This window comes from Morchella sextelata (genome assembly GCF_020137385.1).
Source record: "Morchella sextelata strain SCLS chromosome Unknown scls_5, whole genome shotgun sequence".
Classification (NCBI taxonomy): Eukaryota; Fungi; Ascomycota; class Pezizomycetes; order Pezizales; family Morchellaceae; genus Morchella; species Morchella sextelata.
Genome location: NW_025408620.1, coordinates 866,234 through 882,753, shown reverse-complemented (window position 1 = coordinate 882,753; position 16,520 = coordinate 866,234). Strand labels below are relative to the sequence as shown.

The following is a 16,520-nucleotide window of genomic DNA, read 5'->3' as shown; positions in this document are numbered from 1 at the left end:
ATTTTCTTTTAGAAGAGACCCCTGTTACAGGGGGTGGATGTAACGGCAGCTATGTATTTCGACTAGGTGATAAACTGGAACGAGGAAAGGAGGTATTGTGCAGTGGAATTAGGATTTGTAATGGGGATTTCTGTTACGTTCTTTTAGTTTCTGTTACGCGAAGGTATTAGTCATTATTGGACTATGGTTGGATATATAAGGGGGCGTTGTCTTGTGCTTTTATTTGTTTTTCTTCTTTCCTTCTTTCTTTACGCAACCTCTGCATTCTACTTGCTCGCTAAGGCTCGCAAAGAACTCCCTGATAACAAACCTCGCTTTAAAACATTTTATTTTATTCCCCTCGGTTTACCCTGGTATACCATACCAGGCTGAGCCACTTCGTCCCCGATCGTACGGTCGCGTTTTGTTGTTCCAAGCGAAAGAAACACCACGAAAACTGGCTTCTAGCGAAGAATTCTCCAGCCTTGACCTCCCGAAGGGAAGGAAAAGAAATCTATCCGAAACATCACTCTACGCCGCCAGAAGAACTGGACACTCAATCATGTCGCAGCAAGCCTCGCTCCAGTCCTTTTTTACCCAGTCTTCCCAGCCTTCCCAGCAAGGGACAGCCCCCTCGCAGAACAGGAACACTCAGGTTCCCGACCCAACCCCGCCCGGAGCTCAGGAACAAGAATTCTCCTCGACCTTTGCAACAGAATCCGACTACAACGACCCCTACCAACCGAGAGTCGACTACCTCTACCCGAGCATCGTCCCCCAGGACACTCACACCCAGACCGACCTGAATTATATTACCTGGGCCATTAGACATGCCACCAGCCGAATCTGCCCACCCACCGACAGGATTGAAATCCTCGAAGAGCAAACGACCACACTCCGGAGAACAGTGGATACACTGAGGCACCAAATCGAGGCGCAGACAACTATGATTACCAGTATGCACTCGGCGATCCATCTTCTCCTGAACAAACAACCACAACCGCAGCAACCGCAGCAACCGCAGCAACCGCAACAACAACAACAACAGCAACAACAGCGAAAACCGCAACAACCGCAAGGACAGAGAATGCCCCCTCCAGCGATCCCACAAACAGTTCCCCAAGCAGCGCCACAGGCAGCTCCTCACGCACCCCCCCAACAAGCCCCACCTCGTGGATGGAAGGCAGGCACCTGGGCCGCCGTGGCCTCGGCACCCGGTCCTGCCCAAGGTAACTTCCAGGTCATCGAGAGGAAAAAGAAGTCCGCAAAGCCAAAAGCGGATCCCCTCTTCAAACCAGAGTACACCAAGATCAACAGGGAGATCATCGTGGAAACTACTGCCCCGTCCGACGTCAATCCCTCCGAGATCAGGACCCTAGTCAATGCAAGAATCCAGGACGAATCCTGCCACTTTATTTCAGCAAGGAGAACACCCAAGGACAACTTTATCCTGGAAACAAAGTTTGTCACCCCAGCAACAAAGGCAATGGAATATGCCAAAGAAATTGAGGAGGCTCTCCTCACCCTACAAGTACCAGTCGCCATTATCCGGGCAAACTCCAAATGGTCAAAGTTCCTTATTCACGGAATCTCCACAACGGTCGGAGAAGGCGTCGAGGCAGGACAACTGGTAGCATCCGAAATTAGAAGCAATTATGGAGATAACTTCCAACTTGCCCAGGTTCCCCGCTGGATCTCCAGAGCAGAGACTCGAATGGAGAAAACCCACTCATCAATGGTCATCGCGCTCCCAGGACAAGTTACAATGGAAACACTAGGAGTTAAGTTCCTATCCCTTTTTAACCGAAGCTGCTATATCGAGGGCTTCCTCCCAACCTTCTCAGACACCCAATGCGCGAAGTGCCTCGAATACGGCCACCGCCAGGAGAAATGCAAGAACAATGGGAAATGCGGCCACTGCGCCGGAGACCACCTCACCAGTTTCCACCCATGCAATCAATGCCAGGGAGGATATAGATGCACCCATACCCCAATCAGATGTCTAAACTGTAAAGGAATCCATAAGGCCTCCGACCCAGCATGCCCTGAAAGAGTCAAACGCCGATTCCTTAACAAAGGAAAGGAAAACGCCCTACCCGCCCAAGACCCACCTGCCGGACCCGCCCAAGAGCCTATTTCAATAATCCAAGTACCAGCCACCGCCCCGGTCGGAGCCACACCCGTTCCCGAAGATGACCAACCCATGACGAATAATGCCTAGGCTGCGAACAACCGCGCTCGCACACCAACTTAACTGTGCACGGAGCGAACTAATCACCAAGGCGGCGGTGGAAGAAGCAGAAACAGACTCGAGCATTTATTTCCTACTACTACAAGAACCATGGACCTCAACAGAAGGATACCCACCAGAATCAAATCTCTTTTACCTTTTTACAGCCAGTAACACCAACACGAAATGCGCAACATATATCCGCAAACATGCCAACCTTAAACCGAAACACCACTACACACATGATAATTTCATAGTTTCGATTACGGTAGAAATCCAGACCAAGAAAACCCAAATCCTAAACATATACTCCCCAGGCCGAAGTGGCCCCTTCGCTCAAATAGCAAGTACAATCCAAACCCTTGATAACTGTCTAGTAATGGGAGACTTCAACTGCCACCATCAAATGTGGTACGGAGTAAATTCACATGAATACAGAAACAATATTCGAGCAGACCGCGCCAACGGCGCACGGTTAAAACGATAGATAACCCGACAGAAATTGACCCTCCTGAACGAACCAGGCGTTTTTACGCATTTCCCCAGAGACAGAGGGAAAAGGCCCACAACCATTGACCTTGCATTCGTAAAAGGCCCAACACTTGACCACAACCTACGATGGAGCACTGAACCCTACGGAGCGGGCTCAGACCACGGGAGAACCTCCGTTCACCTACACCTGGAAAAACCACCTTTTGTACCAAGACGAATGTGGCGACAAACGGACTGGAAGCTATTGGAGAACCACATGTCAAACATTTCCATCCCTGCAGAGGCATGGGAAACCAAGGAACATACAGAACAAACTGTCGATTTCTTCCTAGAACTGGTCAGGTCAACAGTCAGCATAGTAACACCACTATCGAAGGAGGGGGTAAGAGCCAACTCCTGGTGGTCAGATGAAATGAAACAAATGAAGGCAAGGGTAAATGCAGCAGAAAGGAAGGCGAGAAACACAAGGAAACCCAATCACGTGGAGGAGCACCGGAAGGCTTGCAGAGAATGGACAGTCATGATCCGGAAAGCAAAAGCGGACCAGCGGGAAAAGACGATGAACGAGGCGAAAGGTAGTGAAGTCTGGAGAATCCTAAACGCAGGAAGGAGAAGAGACACAATCATACCAACCATACAAGGTGAAGAAATGTTCGCGGGGAAGTGTCAAGCTTTAAGAGCCCAACTTTTCCCCTCGAAACGGACGTCCCCCGACCATCCCCCCCTAAACATCAGACCCCCTTCTTTTGACCTTAGCAACACCTTCGACATAGTCACCCCCGAAGAACTTAATAAAGCAATCGACTCCTGTCCAGTGCACTCGGCGACCGGCCCGGATGGCATCCCTTATACCTTTATTAAAGCAATAGTCAGAGCAAATACAGCTCTAATCCAAGACATGTTCTCCGCCATGCTCCGGCACGGTGTACACCCAGCGGAATGGAAAATAGCTAAGTGTATCCCGATTCCGAAACCCGGTAAAGCAAACTACCATGAAGCGAAAGCCTACCGGCCCATTTCCCTTCTACAATGTTTCAGCAAAATCCTGGAGAAGATAGTGGCCCAAAGACTCTGCACCGCCGGAGAAATTCTAGGCACACTCTCAGCGAATCAATTTGGAGGAAGACCAACCATCTCGGCAATCGACGCCCTCCTGAGAACCTTGACACCAATACAACAAAACCTACTACTGAAAAACAGTACCGGAGTCGCTCGGCGAGACAGACCAGCGATCCTAACCAACGACATCCAAGGAGCATTTAACTGCGTCGACCACCTACTCCTCGCGGAAATCATGTACCAACAAAAATTCCCTACCTACTTAACAGAATGGTGCAAGGAATTCAATACCGGCAGAAAACTACAGTTTCAATTTAACCATGAGCTAGAGGAACCACAGCCTTATGATTCTGGAGTGCCGCAAGGTAGCCCCATGTCCCCGGTACTATTCATGATCTATGCTGGAGTAATCCTGGACCCAACAAGTAGCCCGAAAGAGATGGACACTACATATATCGACGACGATGCACTGGTGCAAATATCCAAAACACCAGGCTTCACAATCAAGAGAATGGAGGAACGAATGAGAGAGAGACTAATAAAAGCTGAGCCACTCCAAATCAAGTACGACCCGGATAAATCCGACCTGATCTTCTTCCGGCCCACTACATCATCCACACAACAACCACGACTGTCGGTCGAAATTAACAATACCAACATACACCCCAAGGAGAGGTTGAAATATGTAGGAGTCTGGATAGATCCGACCCTCTCCTTCCGGCCCCACATTGAAGCAGCGATCGCAAAAGGCCTTAAAGCCCTCCACCAGATTCGATACACCGCCCGACTGCCAGGAATAACGGTTAAAACAATCCATCACATTATAACACAAGGCTTCCTCCCAAGTCTACTCTACGGATCCGAGGCTTGGTGGACTGGCGCAGACCACATTATAAGATCCCTCGAACCACTATACAATGAAGCGGCCCGGGTCATCACCGGCCTACCACGATGGACCAAAAGAACTAAACTCCTCCGAGAAGCAGGCTTACCCCCCTTAGAACATCTCCTGACATATCGCTCAAGAAAGTACGGAACTAGAATACTCTGCACCGACGCAACCCACCCAAACAACGAATCTCTGATCGAGCTCCTCCCGTACAGAGAAGCAAATATCAAAGGAACAGGCTTACACCGAATCGCCTCCTTATTACTCCCATACCAGACCCCCGGAAATGCGAGAGATAAGTGGAACCAGAACAAACTACTACGCGATCACCTATTAGAAGAATGGAACACACAATCAATACCGAACTACCATCATCGGGGGGAATTCCGCCCCCCTCCCAAGATAGCGAAACTCACCCTTACGGAAGCAAAAAAAGTATTTCGAATCCGGTGCCAAACCACCCGAATCGACAAACACGCAATACACACAGACCCCGAACCATGCCAGTGCGGTATGGAAAACTCAGCGAAACATATACTTATGGAATGCCCAGCGTGGGCTCGAATCCGTACCCCTCTGATAGAAAAGATCCCCGGAGCGATGACCTGGGAAAACTGGATGTTTACAAACCTGAGAACGGACCTCATCCTACAATTTGCGAAACAATCTCAACTCTCGAAATGGTACGAGTCGGCGGAGGCGGAGGCGGACCTGGAAGAGGGGATGGAAGAAAACGACCGGGAACGGGATTAGGAAGGGGAATTTCCTTTTACTCTTTAAAAAATTGTTTTTTATTCTTTGATTTGATGGATCCAGCGCTCGAGTCCGCTGAGATATGTTATTTCTCCCTATTGTTGGGTTTTCTGGTCGAAGTGTTGTTCTGGATTTCCCTTGCTATTGTTTGTGCTCGCTTGTGCTTGTTTTGTTCTTGTTCTTGTTTTTGTTTGTTTGCGTTTGTGATTGTTGTTTTTCTTTCTTTCTTTTGTTCGGTTCGGTTCGTGTTTTAGGCGGTTGGGTCGGTGTGCGATAAGTCTTGTACTTCAAAGCAATATAAATTTCTTCTTCTTCTGTATTCTACTTGCTTGCTAAAGCTCGCAAAACTCCCTGACAATCAATCTCGCTTCAAAAAACACTTTACTTTTACTGCTCTTGGTTTACCCTGGTATACCATACCAGGTTGAGCCACTTCGTCCCTGACCGTACGGTCGCGTTTGTTGTTCCTAGCGAAAGAAACACCACGAAAACTGGCTTCTAGCGAAGAATTCTCCAGCCTTGACCTCCCGAAAGGAAGGAAAAGAAACCTTTCCGAAACATCACTCTACGCCGCCAGAAGAACTGGACATTCAATTATGTCGCAGCAAGCATCGCTCCAGTCCTTTTTTACCCAGTCTTCCCAACAAGGAACAGCCCCCCCGCAAAACAGGAACACTCCGGTTCCCGACCCAACCCCATCCGGAGCTCAGGAACAGGAATTCTCCTCGATCTTTGCAACAGAATCCGACTACAACGACCCATACCAACCAAGAATTGACTACCTCTACCCGAGCGTTGTCCCCCAGGACACTCACACCCAGACGGACCTGAACTATATTACCTGGGCCATCAGACATGCCACCAGCCGGATCTGCCCACCCTCCGACAGGATTGAAATCCTCGAAGAGCAAACGACTACACTCCGGAGAACAGTGGATACACTGAAACACCAAATTGAGGCGCAGACAAACATGATCACCAATATGCATTCGGCGATCCACGCCCTCCTCAGCAAACAACCACAACCGCAGCAACCGCAGCAACCGCAACAACAGCAACAACACCAACAACAGCAACAACAGCGAAAACCACAACAACCGCAGGGACAGAGAATGCCCCCTCCAGCGGTCCCCCAAACAGTTCCCCAAGCAGCGCCACAGGCAGCTCCTCAGGCCCCCCCACCCGCACCTCCCCAACAAGCCCCACCCCGTGGATGGAAGGCAGGCACCTGGGCCGCCGTGGCCTCAGCACCCAGTCCTGCCCAAGGAAACTTCCAGGTCATCGAGAGAAGAAAGAAGCCCGCAAAGCCAAAAGCGGACCCCCTCTTTAAACCAGAGTACACCAAAATCAACAGGGAGATCATTGTTGAAACTACTGCCCCAACCGACGTTAACCCCTCCGAGATCAGGACCCTCGTCAATGCAAGAATCCAAGATGAGTCCTGCCACTTCCTCTAGGCAAGAAGAACACCCAAAGACAACTTCATCTTGGAAACAAAATTGGTTACCCCCGCAACAAAGGCAATGGAATATGCGAAAGAGATTGAGGAGGCCCTCCTCACCCTACAGGTACCGGTCGCTGTCATCCACGCAAACTCTAAATGGTCAAAGTTTCTCCTCCATGGAATCCCCACAACGGTCGGGGAGGGCATTGAGGCGGGACAATTGGTAGCATCAGAAATCAGAAGCAACTACGGAGAGAACTTCCAACTTGCCCAGGTTCCCCGCTGGATCTCCAGGGCAGAAACTCGAATGGAGAAAACTCACTCATCAATGGTCATCGCACTCCCAGGACAAATCACAATGGAAACGCTAGGAGTTAAATTCCTATCTCTGTTCAACCGAAGCTGCCATATCGAGGCCTTCCTCCCAACCTTCCCGGATACCCAGTGTGCGAAGTGCCTCGAATACGGCCATCGCCAGGAGAGATGTAAGAACAATGGAAAATGCGGCCACTGCGCCGGAGATCACCTCACCAGTTTCCACCCATGCAATCAATGCCAGGGAGGATATAGATGTACCCACACCCCAATCAGATGTCTGAACTGCAAAGGAATCCATAAGGCCTCCGACCCAGCATGCCCTGAAAGAGTCAAACGCCGATTCCTCAACAAAGGAAAGGAAAACGCCCCACCTGCCCAAGACCCACCTGCCGCACCCGTTCAGGAGTTACTCCCAATAATTCAAGTACCAGCTACCGCCCCGGTCGGAGACCCACCCGTTCCCGAAGATGACCAACACATGACAAATAATGCCTAGGCCCCGAACCACCGCGCTCGCACACCAACTTAATTGGGCACGGAGCGAACTGATTACCAAGGCGGCGGTAGAAGAAGCGGAAACAGACTCTAGTATTTATTTCCTATTATTACAAGAACCATGGACCTCAGCAGAGGGATACCCACCAGAATCAAATCTTTTTTATATTTTCACAGCCAGCAACACCAACACAAAATGTGCAACATACGTCCGCAAACATGCCAACCTCAAACCAAAACACCACTACACATACGATAATTTCATAGTATCCATTACGGTAGAAATCCAGAACAAGAAAACCCAAATCCTAAATATTTACTCCCCAGGCCGAAGTGGCCCCTTCGCCCAAATAGCAAAAACTATCCAAACCCTTGATAATTGCCTAGTAATGGGAGACTTCAACTGCCACCATCAGATGTGGTATGGAGTAAATTCACATGAATACAGAAACAACATTCGAGCAGACCGCGTCAACGGTGCACGGTTAAAACGATGGATAACCTGACAGAAACTGACCCTCCTGAACGAAACAGGCATCTTTACGCATTTCCCCAGAGACAGAGGGAAAAGACCCACAATCATCGACCTTACATTTGTAAAAGGCCCAACACTTGACCACAACTTACGATGGAGCACTGAACCCTACGGAGCGGGCTCAGACCACGGGAGAACCTCCGTCCACTTACACTTGGAAAAACCACCATTTGTACCAAGACGGATGTGGCGACAAACAGACTGGAAGCTCTTGGAGAACCATATGTCAAACATTTCTCTCCCTGCAGAGGCATGGGAAACCAAGGAACATACGGAACAAACTGTCGACTTCTTCCTGGAACTGGTCAGGGCAACAATCAGTATAGTAACACCACTTTCGAAGGAAGGAGTAAGAGCCAACTCCTGGTGGTCAGAGGAAATGAAACAAATGAAGACAAGGGTAAACGCGGCAGAAAGGAAGGCGAGAAATACAAAGAAACCCAACCACGTGGAGGAGCACCGGAAGGCATGCAGAGAATGGACAGTCATGATCCGGAAAGCAAAAGCGGACCAGCGGGAAAAGACGATGAACGAGGCGAAAGGTAGTGAAGTCTGGAGAATCCTAAACGCAGGAAGGAGAAGAGACACAATCATACCAACCATACAAGGTGAAGAAACGTTCGCGGGGAAGTGTCAAGCTCTAAGAACCCAACTTTTCCCCTCAAAACGGACGTCCCCCGACCATTCCCCCCTAAACATTAGGCCCCCCTCTTTTGACCTTAGCAACACCTTCGACATAGTCACCCCCGAAGAACTTAATAAAGCAATCGATTCCTGTCCAGCGCACTCGGCGACCGGCCCGGACGGCATCCCCTATACCTTTATTAAAGCAATAGTGAGAGCAAACACAACTCTAATTCAAGACATGTTCTCTGCCATGCTCCGGCACGGGGTATACCCAGCGGAATGGAAAATAGCTAAGTGCATCCCGATCCCGAAACCCGGCAAAGCAAACTATCATGAAGCAAAAGCCTACCGGCCCATTTCCCTTCTACAATGCTTCAGCAAAATTCTGGAGAAGATAGTGGCTCAGAGACTCTGCACCGCTGGAGAAATCCTAGGCACACTCTCAGTGAATCAATTTGGAGGAAGACCAACCATTTCGGCAATCGACGCCCTCCTGAGAACCTTAACACCAATACAACAAAAGCTATTACTGAAAAACAGTACCGGAATCGCTCGGCGGGACAGACCAGCGATCCTAACCAACGATATCCAAGGAGCATTTAACTGCGTCGACAACCTACTCCTCGCGGAAATCATGTACCAACAAAAATTCCCTACCTACTTAACAGAATGGTGCAAGGAATTCAATACCGGCAGAAAACTACAGTTTCAATTTAACCATGAGCTAGAGGAACCACAGCCCTATGATTCTGGAGTGCCGCAAGGTAGCCCCATGTCCCCGGTACTATTCATGATCTATGCTGGAGTAATCCTGGACCCAACAAGTAGCCCGAAAGAGATGGACACCACATACATCGATGACGATGCGCTGGTGCAAATATCCAAAACACCAGGCTTTACAATCAAGAGAATGGAGGAGCGAATGAGGGAAAGACTAATTAAAGCTGAGCCACTCCAAATTAAATACGACCCGGATAAATCCGATCTGATCTTCTTCCGGCCCACCACGTCATCCACACAACAACCACGACTCCCAGTCAAAGTTAGCAACATCAATATATACCCCAAGGAGAAGCTGAAATACGTAGGAGTCTGGTTAGATCCGACCCTCTCCTTCCGGCCCCATATCGAAGCCGCAATCGCAAAAGGCCTAAAAGCCCTCCACCAAATCCGAAACACCGCCCGCCTGCCAAGGATAACAGTCAAGACAGTTCATCACCTAATAACACAAGGCTTCCTTCCAAGCCTGCTCTACGGATCCGAGGCTTGGTGGACTGGCGCAGACCACATCATTAGATCCCTCGAACCACTATACAACGAAGCTGCCCGGATCATCACGGGCCTACCTCGATGGACCAAGAGAGCTAAACTCCTCCGAGAAGCAGGACTACCCCCCCTAGAACACCTCCTAACATATCGCTCAAGAAAGTACGGAACCAGAATACTCTGTACCGAGGCAACCCACCCCAACAATGAATCCCTGATCGAGCTCCTCCCATACAGAGAAGCAAACATCAAAGGGACAGGCCTACACCGAATCGCCTCCCTCCTACTCCCATATCAAACCCCCGGAAATGCGAGAGACAATGTAACGGGGGTCTCTTCTAAGAGAAATAGAATAGAGTAGAATAGAGACGGCCGTGCAAGATAGACAATCAGGTTGCAGATTATTCAAAGATACTATCGCTAGAACTCAATAATCTTTAAGGGCTCTGCTACCGATAAGAACTTGGTTTTTCTTCTGATGAAGACTGGAGAGAATAGGACTGAAGGGCGAGAATGAACCTGAGTACTTGTACTCCGAAGGCCTCTATTCTCTGCTCCTAACTCCTTACTAAGTTCCGGTGGGCCTTTCCTCAGTACCGGAAAACAATACCACCACTACCCCGCTTTTCTCTAAGCGTCAGCAGGTGTTTCCGATACCCAAGGCAACCACCCTTAGTCAAAGCCTTTGTAACACCTGCAGCCTTGGTTGCCACACAACCGAGGACCTGCATGAATGAGCTACCGCTCAGGTGTAAGCTTAATCGTTGCTGTAGAGCTTTCGCTTATTGTAGACTTCCCTAGCAAAGTCCCTGCCCTTCGGCGGACTCAGTGCTTAGAGGATACAGAGGATCACCGGACAATCAGAGCTTCACTCTGGTTGGTCTTCTAGACACTGGCGAGGCATAGACTCGTCAGTCATTGCTCCCATGAATAGATCCCCTTCCTAGCGCCCGGAATGTAGTTACTCTAACAGCTGGTAGCTAACCACACTGCCGATACTTGCATATCACGGTGCAACTGGCTTCTAACAATAACTCTCAGCATGTAACCGGGCCTTGTGTGTACTCATACACCAGACAGTTGAAATGGCTCCGTTACACCACTCCCCTCTTCCAGGATCTTGGTCTCCGAGATCTATAACCATTCTATTACCATTCATTCTATATGACAAGAAACTCCGTGAGGTGCAAGGAAATGAAAACCCAAAAGGAAATAGTCTACACCCCAACAATCCGCTTGTCTTTGGGTTTTTTAGGATACCTCATATGGAAATCCCGAAGGGCTTCTTCAGCACTCTTCTTGAGATGCTCCCAAGGTTCCCATGTAGCATCCTCGTTTTCATAATCTTCCCACAGCACTAGGTATTCCACTCGTCTCCTTTTCTTATTGACCCGGCTATCAGCTACCTCTCGGACAACCCAGTTCTGTTCTCCTTCAATCTCTTCGGGCTCCGGTACAGGAACTCTTCTCTCAGGATGTACCGGTGCTCGATACGGTACCAGAAGAGAGACATGAAAGACGGGGTGGATTCCCATTTGGGGGGGAAGAGAGAGCTTGTAGGCACGGGTACCAATAGCTTCTAAGACCTTAAAAGGTCCCATCTTCTTCTGATCCAATTTTCCCAAAGGCCGCTTTGTTTGCACATTGCGCCGGTCCAACATAACTTCATCTCCGGGCTTGATTTCAGGCGGTGCCAGGGCATGAGCATCATACCACCGGGCCATTCTTAATCTAGCTTTACCCAAGCTGGCATTCATAGCCTGCCAGATAGATTCCCATTGAGATATCATGACCTCGCTCACTGGATTATTCCATTCTACTCCTTCCTTTGGGGCCGGCCAGTTGGTCCTGGGTTCATATCCATAGTTGGCATAAAAAGCCGATACTTTGGTAGACTCAGAGACCGCCGAGTTATAAGCATACTCTGCCAAAGGCAAGAGTTCTGCCCAGTCATCCTGTTGATATGAACAATAACTCCGCAAGTAATGTTCCAGGGTCTGATTAACTCTTTCTGTTTGACCGTCCGTTTGGGGGTGGAAAGATGTGGACATCTTCAGCTTCACATTGAGGAGACTCATGAGAGATTCTCAAAAGTGAGAGATGAACCTGCTATCTCTGTCCGAGACTATGTCATCAGGTAAACCATGGAGTCTCCAAACTTCCTTCAAGAACAACTTAGCCAAATCTTCTGTTTTATTGAGGGTAGGAAGAGGGATGTAGTTGTGAGGGATGCGTACCAGACCACAAGAGTACACTACGCAGAGCTCAGAGTTCGGCTAACAGCTACAAAGGTAGAAGTCTCCAAGGTCTCTTCAGTCAACATCGAGTATGATTCTCCTTGATCCGATACGGGCCCCGCGAGCTACGTTATCAACAAAGATTCACTAGAGTTAGCGTTTGATGTTCGACCGTCTTCGACGTAATAGTTCAGGTAGAGTTCGAAGTCACGATAGAGTAAAGTAATTCCAAAAGTATAGTCAAATAAAGTTGTAACTCGCGTATCAACGATTTATATTGTTAAGACTCTGATTTCGCCGATAATGGTTTGGCTAGTCAGTGAATGACACAGTATTTATATCCCTCGCTTATGTCTCGAGGACCCCGTCTTCTAATAATACAGCATACACTCGGGGCCTACCCGAGACCCTGAAAAACAACCAAGAACATTTAACTCCTAAGTCCGTAACCCAAACTCCTAAACCCGCTGAAACCTCTCAACCTATTTATCCACTCTAATGCACGTTTCCCTGTCAATGTTTCTTCCCCATCGGCCATCTGGTGGATAATCGTCAGCGTCGGCTATTCGGAGGTCTCGGACGGCAAGGCTACCTACTCAGGCCTCTTCCCACATCGCTTTCCCACATAGCAGAGTCCTTTCATGCCCACAGGTACCGCCGATAGGTACTCGGTCGGCTGGCAGCTTGCGCCGATTCGCTCCGAGCGGTCCGATCTTCGATCCGATTGATTCCAGCTGTCCCTCATATATCCACCGGTACCAAAACACTCCCCTCCGGCGGTTTGACGATCCGGGGGTTATTATTGGGGTTGAAAACGTGTTTTTTAACTAGGAAAACCGCAACTCCGCATTTGGTCGCATATTGATCGCACCGTACCTCGTAGGTGCGAACCGGAGTTGATAGTGGTGTTGCCATTAGTATTAAAGGGTATAGGAGTATCTACTAGCCTTTCTCTCACTCCGTAAATGCTTGGCATGCCCGTAACAGTAGTGTGCCATCTTCGAAAAACGGTCTACTATTACCCAGATCTTTGTAAACCCACTAGATTCCGGTAATCCCACAATGAAGTCCATAGAGATGGAAGTCCATGGCCGATAGGGTATCTCCAACAGTTGGAGTATACCAAACTTCTTATGTCTGGAGGTCTTATTCCTCTGGCAGCTATCACATCTCCGGACATATTCCTCAACATCCTTATCCATGTTGGGCCAAAAGAAGTTGTTTTTCACCCGCTCCAGTGTCTTAAATTGGCCAAAATGACCAGCCACCTTAGAGTCATGGGTATCGGACAGTATTTCCATCTGAAGCTTCTTGTCTTTGGGTATATACCACCTATTCTTGTAGAAGATGAGACTGTTCTTGACCGACAAGTTCTGGTCCAAACTTGGTTTCCTTTCAACCAGGGAGCGGTGCATCCCTGCCAGAAACTATCTTCTTTAGCAGCCATATATACGCACTCTAAGAATGTATTCTGCAATTGATTCACCCTGACAGCCGCTAGCTTTGCAGGATCCAAAACCAATTGACCTGGCCTAAAAAAGATCTGTGGCTCCGGCTGCAGAGTTTCACCTCCCTCTCTAAGGCGGTGATCCCAGCGCCTAGATAGCACATCAGTCTTGCCATTCTTTTCTCCCGGTCTATAGACAACTTTAAAATTGTAGCCTGCGAGGTCTTCAGACCATCTAGCTTGCCGCCTAGTGAGAACCTTGGTAGAATTAAAGTACTCCAAGTTCTTGTGGTCTGTAAAAACCGTGATCTCTTGCTCACAAGATTTGAGCATGTGTTCCCATTCCCGGAAAGAGGCTACAATAGCTCCCATTTCCTTATCATGAATGTCATAGTTGATCTCAGCAGGGGAGAACTTCTTAGAATAGAATGCCACCGGATGTAGCTTCCCATCATCCCCATACTGAGAGAGCACCGCTCCCTTGGCAAAATCACTGGCATCTGTCTCGACCACCGTTCTCCTACTAGGGTCAAAATGAAGGAGGATTGGAGCGCTTGTGAACAGCCTCTTGAGTTCTTCAAAGGCCTGCTCATGTGCTGCCGTCCAATACCATTTCTTGTCTTTTTGCAAGAGGTCAGTTAATGGTTTGCAAACTTTACTGAAGCCTTCAATGAAGCGGCGATAGAAGTTTGCAAATCCGAGGAATGCCTGTACTGCCTTGATATTCTCAGGGACCGGCCATTCCTTAACTGCCTCCACCTTGTCTTCTGACATAGATACTCCTTCTTCCGAGATGTGATAGCCTAGGTACTCTACTTCTCGGACATGGAAGGATGTCTTGCTGATCGAGGCACAGAGCTTTGCTTCCCTAAGCTTCTGTAATACCTTCTTGACCAGTAGCTCATGCTCTTTTTCAGCCTCCGAGTAGATGAGGATGTCGTCGATATAGACAACCACTCCTTCATCCAGTAGTTCCTTTAGCACATCATTGATCATTGCCTGGAAGGCGGAGGGAGCATTGCATAGACCAAACGGCATCACATTATACTGATACAGTCCATAGCGGGTTCTAAAAGCGGTTTTCCACTCATCACCTTCGGCTATCCTGATCAAATTGAAGCCGTTCTTCAGGTCTATCTTAGTGAAGATCTTGGCCTTGAACAACCTGTCTCTGAGCTCACTCATGATAGGCAGCGGGTACTTGTCCTTGACAGTGACCTTGTTCAGCCCTCTGTAATCCACACAAATCCGCAATGTACCATCCTTCTTAGGAATGAATAATATGGGGGCCGCAGCAGGGCTGTTAGATCTAGAGATCTTTCCTGAAGACAATTCTTTGTCCAGGTACTCTCGGAGGGCCTTCAACTCTGGAGCGGAACATGGGTATAGCGGGCCAAATGGGGGAGCGGTACCAGGCAAGAGTTTGATCTTCAAATCATTATGGGAATGCGGCGGCATTTCCTCAATCTTCTCTTGACTGAACACATCAGCCCAATCCCGGTATAGGTGGTGTATTTTCTCCGCAATATCACCTCCGTCCTCATCATGCCATACTGAACCAACCAATTGATAGACTGTCTCTTCTTCTTCCAGCATTCGGTATGGAGAGATCAGTTCAATCTTGGTGGCCGCTGGGAGACAATTCTGCTTGCAGTAGTCACTCCTCCAGCTCATGGTGTTGAGTTCCCAATTGATGTCCGGGTTATGCTTCCTAGCCCAACTAATTGGCAGGTAACCGGTCATTCCTTCTTCCAGTGTAGCCACCTCCCATCGGAGTGTCTCTTTATGATCTCCCATAGTCATGCGGACTGTGTGAGTGTAATACTCGCCTCCTCCCATCATGACATCTCCTTGAGCATCAAACATTGTCAGAGGTTGATCCCGCCGCACTAAGGGGATTCCATGTTTCCTGACAAAATTCTGGTTGAGGATAGCTCCTGTACAACCGGTGTCAAACAGGAAAGACCCTTGGGCGCCTTCATCCTTTCCTTTGACCGTCCATGACAGTCCTGCCTTCAGTATAGGTCTTTTTCCATGTACTGGTAAGGAGGGAAGCCTCTGTTCCAATCTTCTTTGCTTAACAGCGGGTTCTAAACTTGTTTCTCTTTTTCTTTTCAACATAGCTAATAGCTTCGGGCACTACTAAGATCAAAAGATCCTTTGGTTCTATTCCCAAGTGGTAGTATAGCAAATGTATTGTGTAATAGTCTTTTTTGGCAGCGGTTTGGAAGTATCTTGGTAGTAAATGTAACTGTGAGGGATGCGTACCAGACCACAAGAGTACACTACGCAGAGCTCAGAGTTCGGCTAACAGCTACAAAGGTAGAAGTCTCCAAGGTCTCTTCAGTCAACGTCGAGTATGATTCTCCTTGATCCGATACGGGCCCCGCGAGCTACGTTATCAACAAAGATTCACTAGAGTTTAGTGTAAGATGTTCGACCGTCTTCGACGTAATAGTTCAGGTAGAGTTCGAAGTCACGATAGAGTCAAGTATTTCAGGAAGTATATAATCAAATAAAGTTGTAACTCGCGTATCAACGATTTATATTGTTAAGACTCTGATTTCGCCGATGATGGTTTGGCTAGTCAGTGAATGACACAGTATTTATATCCCTTGCGTATGTCTCGAGGACCCAATCTACTAATAATACAGAATACACTCAGGGCATGCCCGAGACCCTGAAAAACAACCAAGAACATTTAACTCCTAAGTCCGTAATCCAAACTCCTAAACCCGCAGATACCCCT

At 48.5% G+C, this 16,520-nt stretch overlaps 10 protein-coding genes across 10 annotated transcripts; 7 read left to right on the top strand and 3 right to left on the bottom strand.

The window, feature by feature from the left end:
• Positions 1 to 541: 541 nt before the first annotated feature.
• Positions 542 to 2,161, top strand: H6S33_010752 (uncharacterized protein; the record flags this gene model as incomplete). Its single annotated transcript, XM_044842106.1, has 1 exon — positions 542 to 2,161. A coding segment is annotated over one exon (1,620 nt), but the record flags the coding sequence as incomplete, so codon positions are not given.
• Positions 2,162 to 2,261: 100 nt separating this feature from the next.
• Positions 2,262 to 2,683, top strand: H6S33_010751 (uncharacterized protein; the record flags this gene model as incomplete). The annotated part of the gene is made up of 1 exon (XM_044842105.1): positions 2,262 to 2,683. A coding segment is annotated over one exon (422 nt), but the record flags the coding sequence as incomplete, so codon positions are not given.
• A 72-nt stretch (positions 2,684 to 2,755) lies between these two features.
• H6S33_010750 (uncharacterized protein) lies at positions 2,756 to 5,402 on the top strand (the record flags this gene model as incomplete). The annotated part of the gene is made up of 1 exon (XM_044842104.1): positions 2,756 to 5,402. A coding segment is annotated over one exon (2,647 nt), but the record flags the coding sequence as incomplete, so codon positions are not given.
• A 596-nt stretch (positions 5,403 to 5,998) lies between these two features.
• Positions 5,999 to 6,859, top strand: H6S33_010749 (uncharacterized protein; the record flags this gene model as incomplete). Its single annotated transcript, XM_044842103.1, has 1 exon — positions 5,999 to 6,859. One exon carries the CDS (start codon positions 5,999 to 6,001, stop codon positions 6,857 to 6,859), a length of 861 nt encoding a protein of 286 aa, XP_044696679.1.
• A 66-nt stretch (positions 6,860 to 6,925) lies between these two features.
• On the top strand, positions 6,926 to 7,621 carry H6S33_010748 (uncharacterized protein; the record flags this gene model as incomplete). Its single annotated transcript, XM_044842102.1, has 1 exon — positions 6,926 to 7,621. A coding segment is annotated over one exon (696 nt), but the record flags the coding sequence as incomplete, so codon positions are not given.
• Positions 7,622 to 7,721: 100 nt separating this feature from the next.
• H6S33_010747 (uncharacterized protein) lies at positions 7,722 to 8,136 on the top strand (the record flags this gene model as incomplete). Its single annotated transcript, XM_044842100.1, has 1 exon — positions 7,722 to 8,136. A coding segment is annotated over one exon (415 nt), but the record flags the coding sequence as incomplete, so codon positions are not given.
• Positions 8,137 to 8,193: 57 nt separating this feature from the next.
• H6S33_010746 (uncharacterized protein) lies at positions 8,194 to 10,448 on the top strand (the record flags this gene model as incomplete). Its single annotated transcript, XM_044842099.1, has 1 exon — positions 8,194 to 10,448. A coding segment is annotated over one exon (2,255 nt), but the record flags the coding sequence as incomplete, so codon positions are not given.
• Positions 10,449 to 11,304: 856 nt separating this feature from the next.
• H6S33_010745 (uncharacterized protein) lies at positions 11,305 to 12,165 on the bottom strand (the record flags this gene model as incomplete). The annotated part of the gene is made up of 1 exon (XM_044842098.1): positions 11,305 to 12,165. The coding sequence occupies one exon, from the start codon at positions 12,163 to 12,165 to the stop codon at positions 11,305 to 11,307; it is 861 nt and encodes a 286-aa protein (XP_044696675.1).
• Positions 12,166 to 13,244: 1,079 nt separating this feature from the next.
• Positions 13,245 to 13,751, bottom strand: H6S33_010744 (uncharacterized protein; the record flags this gene model as incomplete). The annotated part of the gene is made up of 1 exon (XM_044842097.1): positions 13,245 to 13,751. A coding segment is annotated over one exon (507 nt), but the record flags the coding sequence as incomplete, so codon positions are not given.
• A 59-nt stretch (positions 13,752 to 13,810) lies between these two features.
• On the bottom strand, positions 13,811 to 15,892 carry H6S33_010743 (uncharacterized protein; the record flags this gene model as incomplete). Its single annotated transcript, XM_044842096.1, has 1 exon — positions 13,811 to 15,892. A coding segment is annotated over one exon (2,082 nt), but the record flags the coding sequence as incomplete, so codon positions are not given.
• Positions 15,893 to 16,520: the final 628 nt, after the last annotated feature.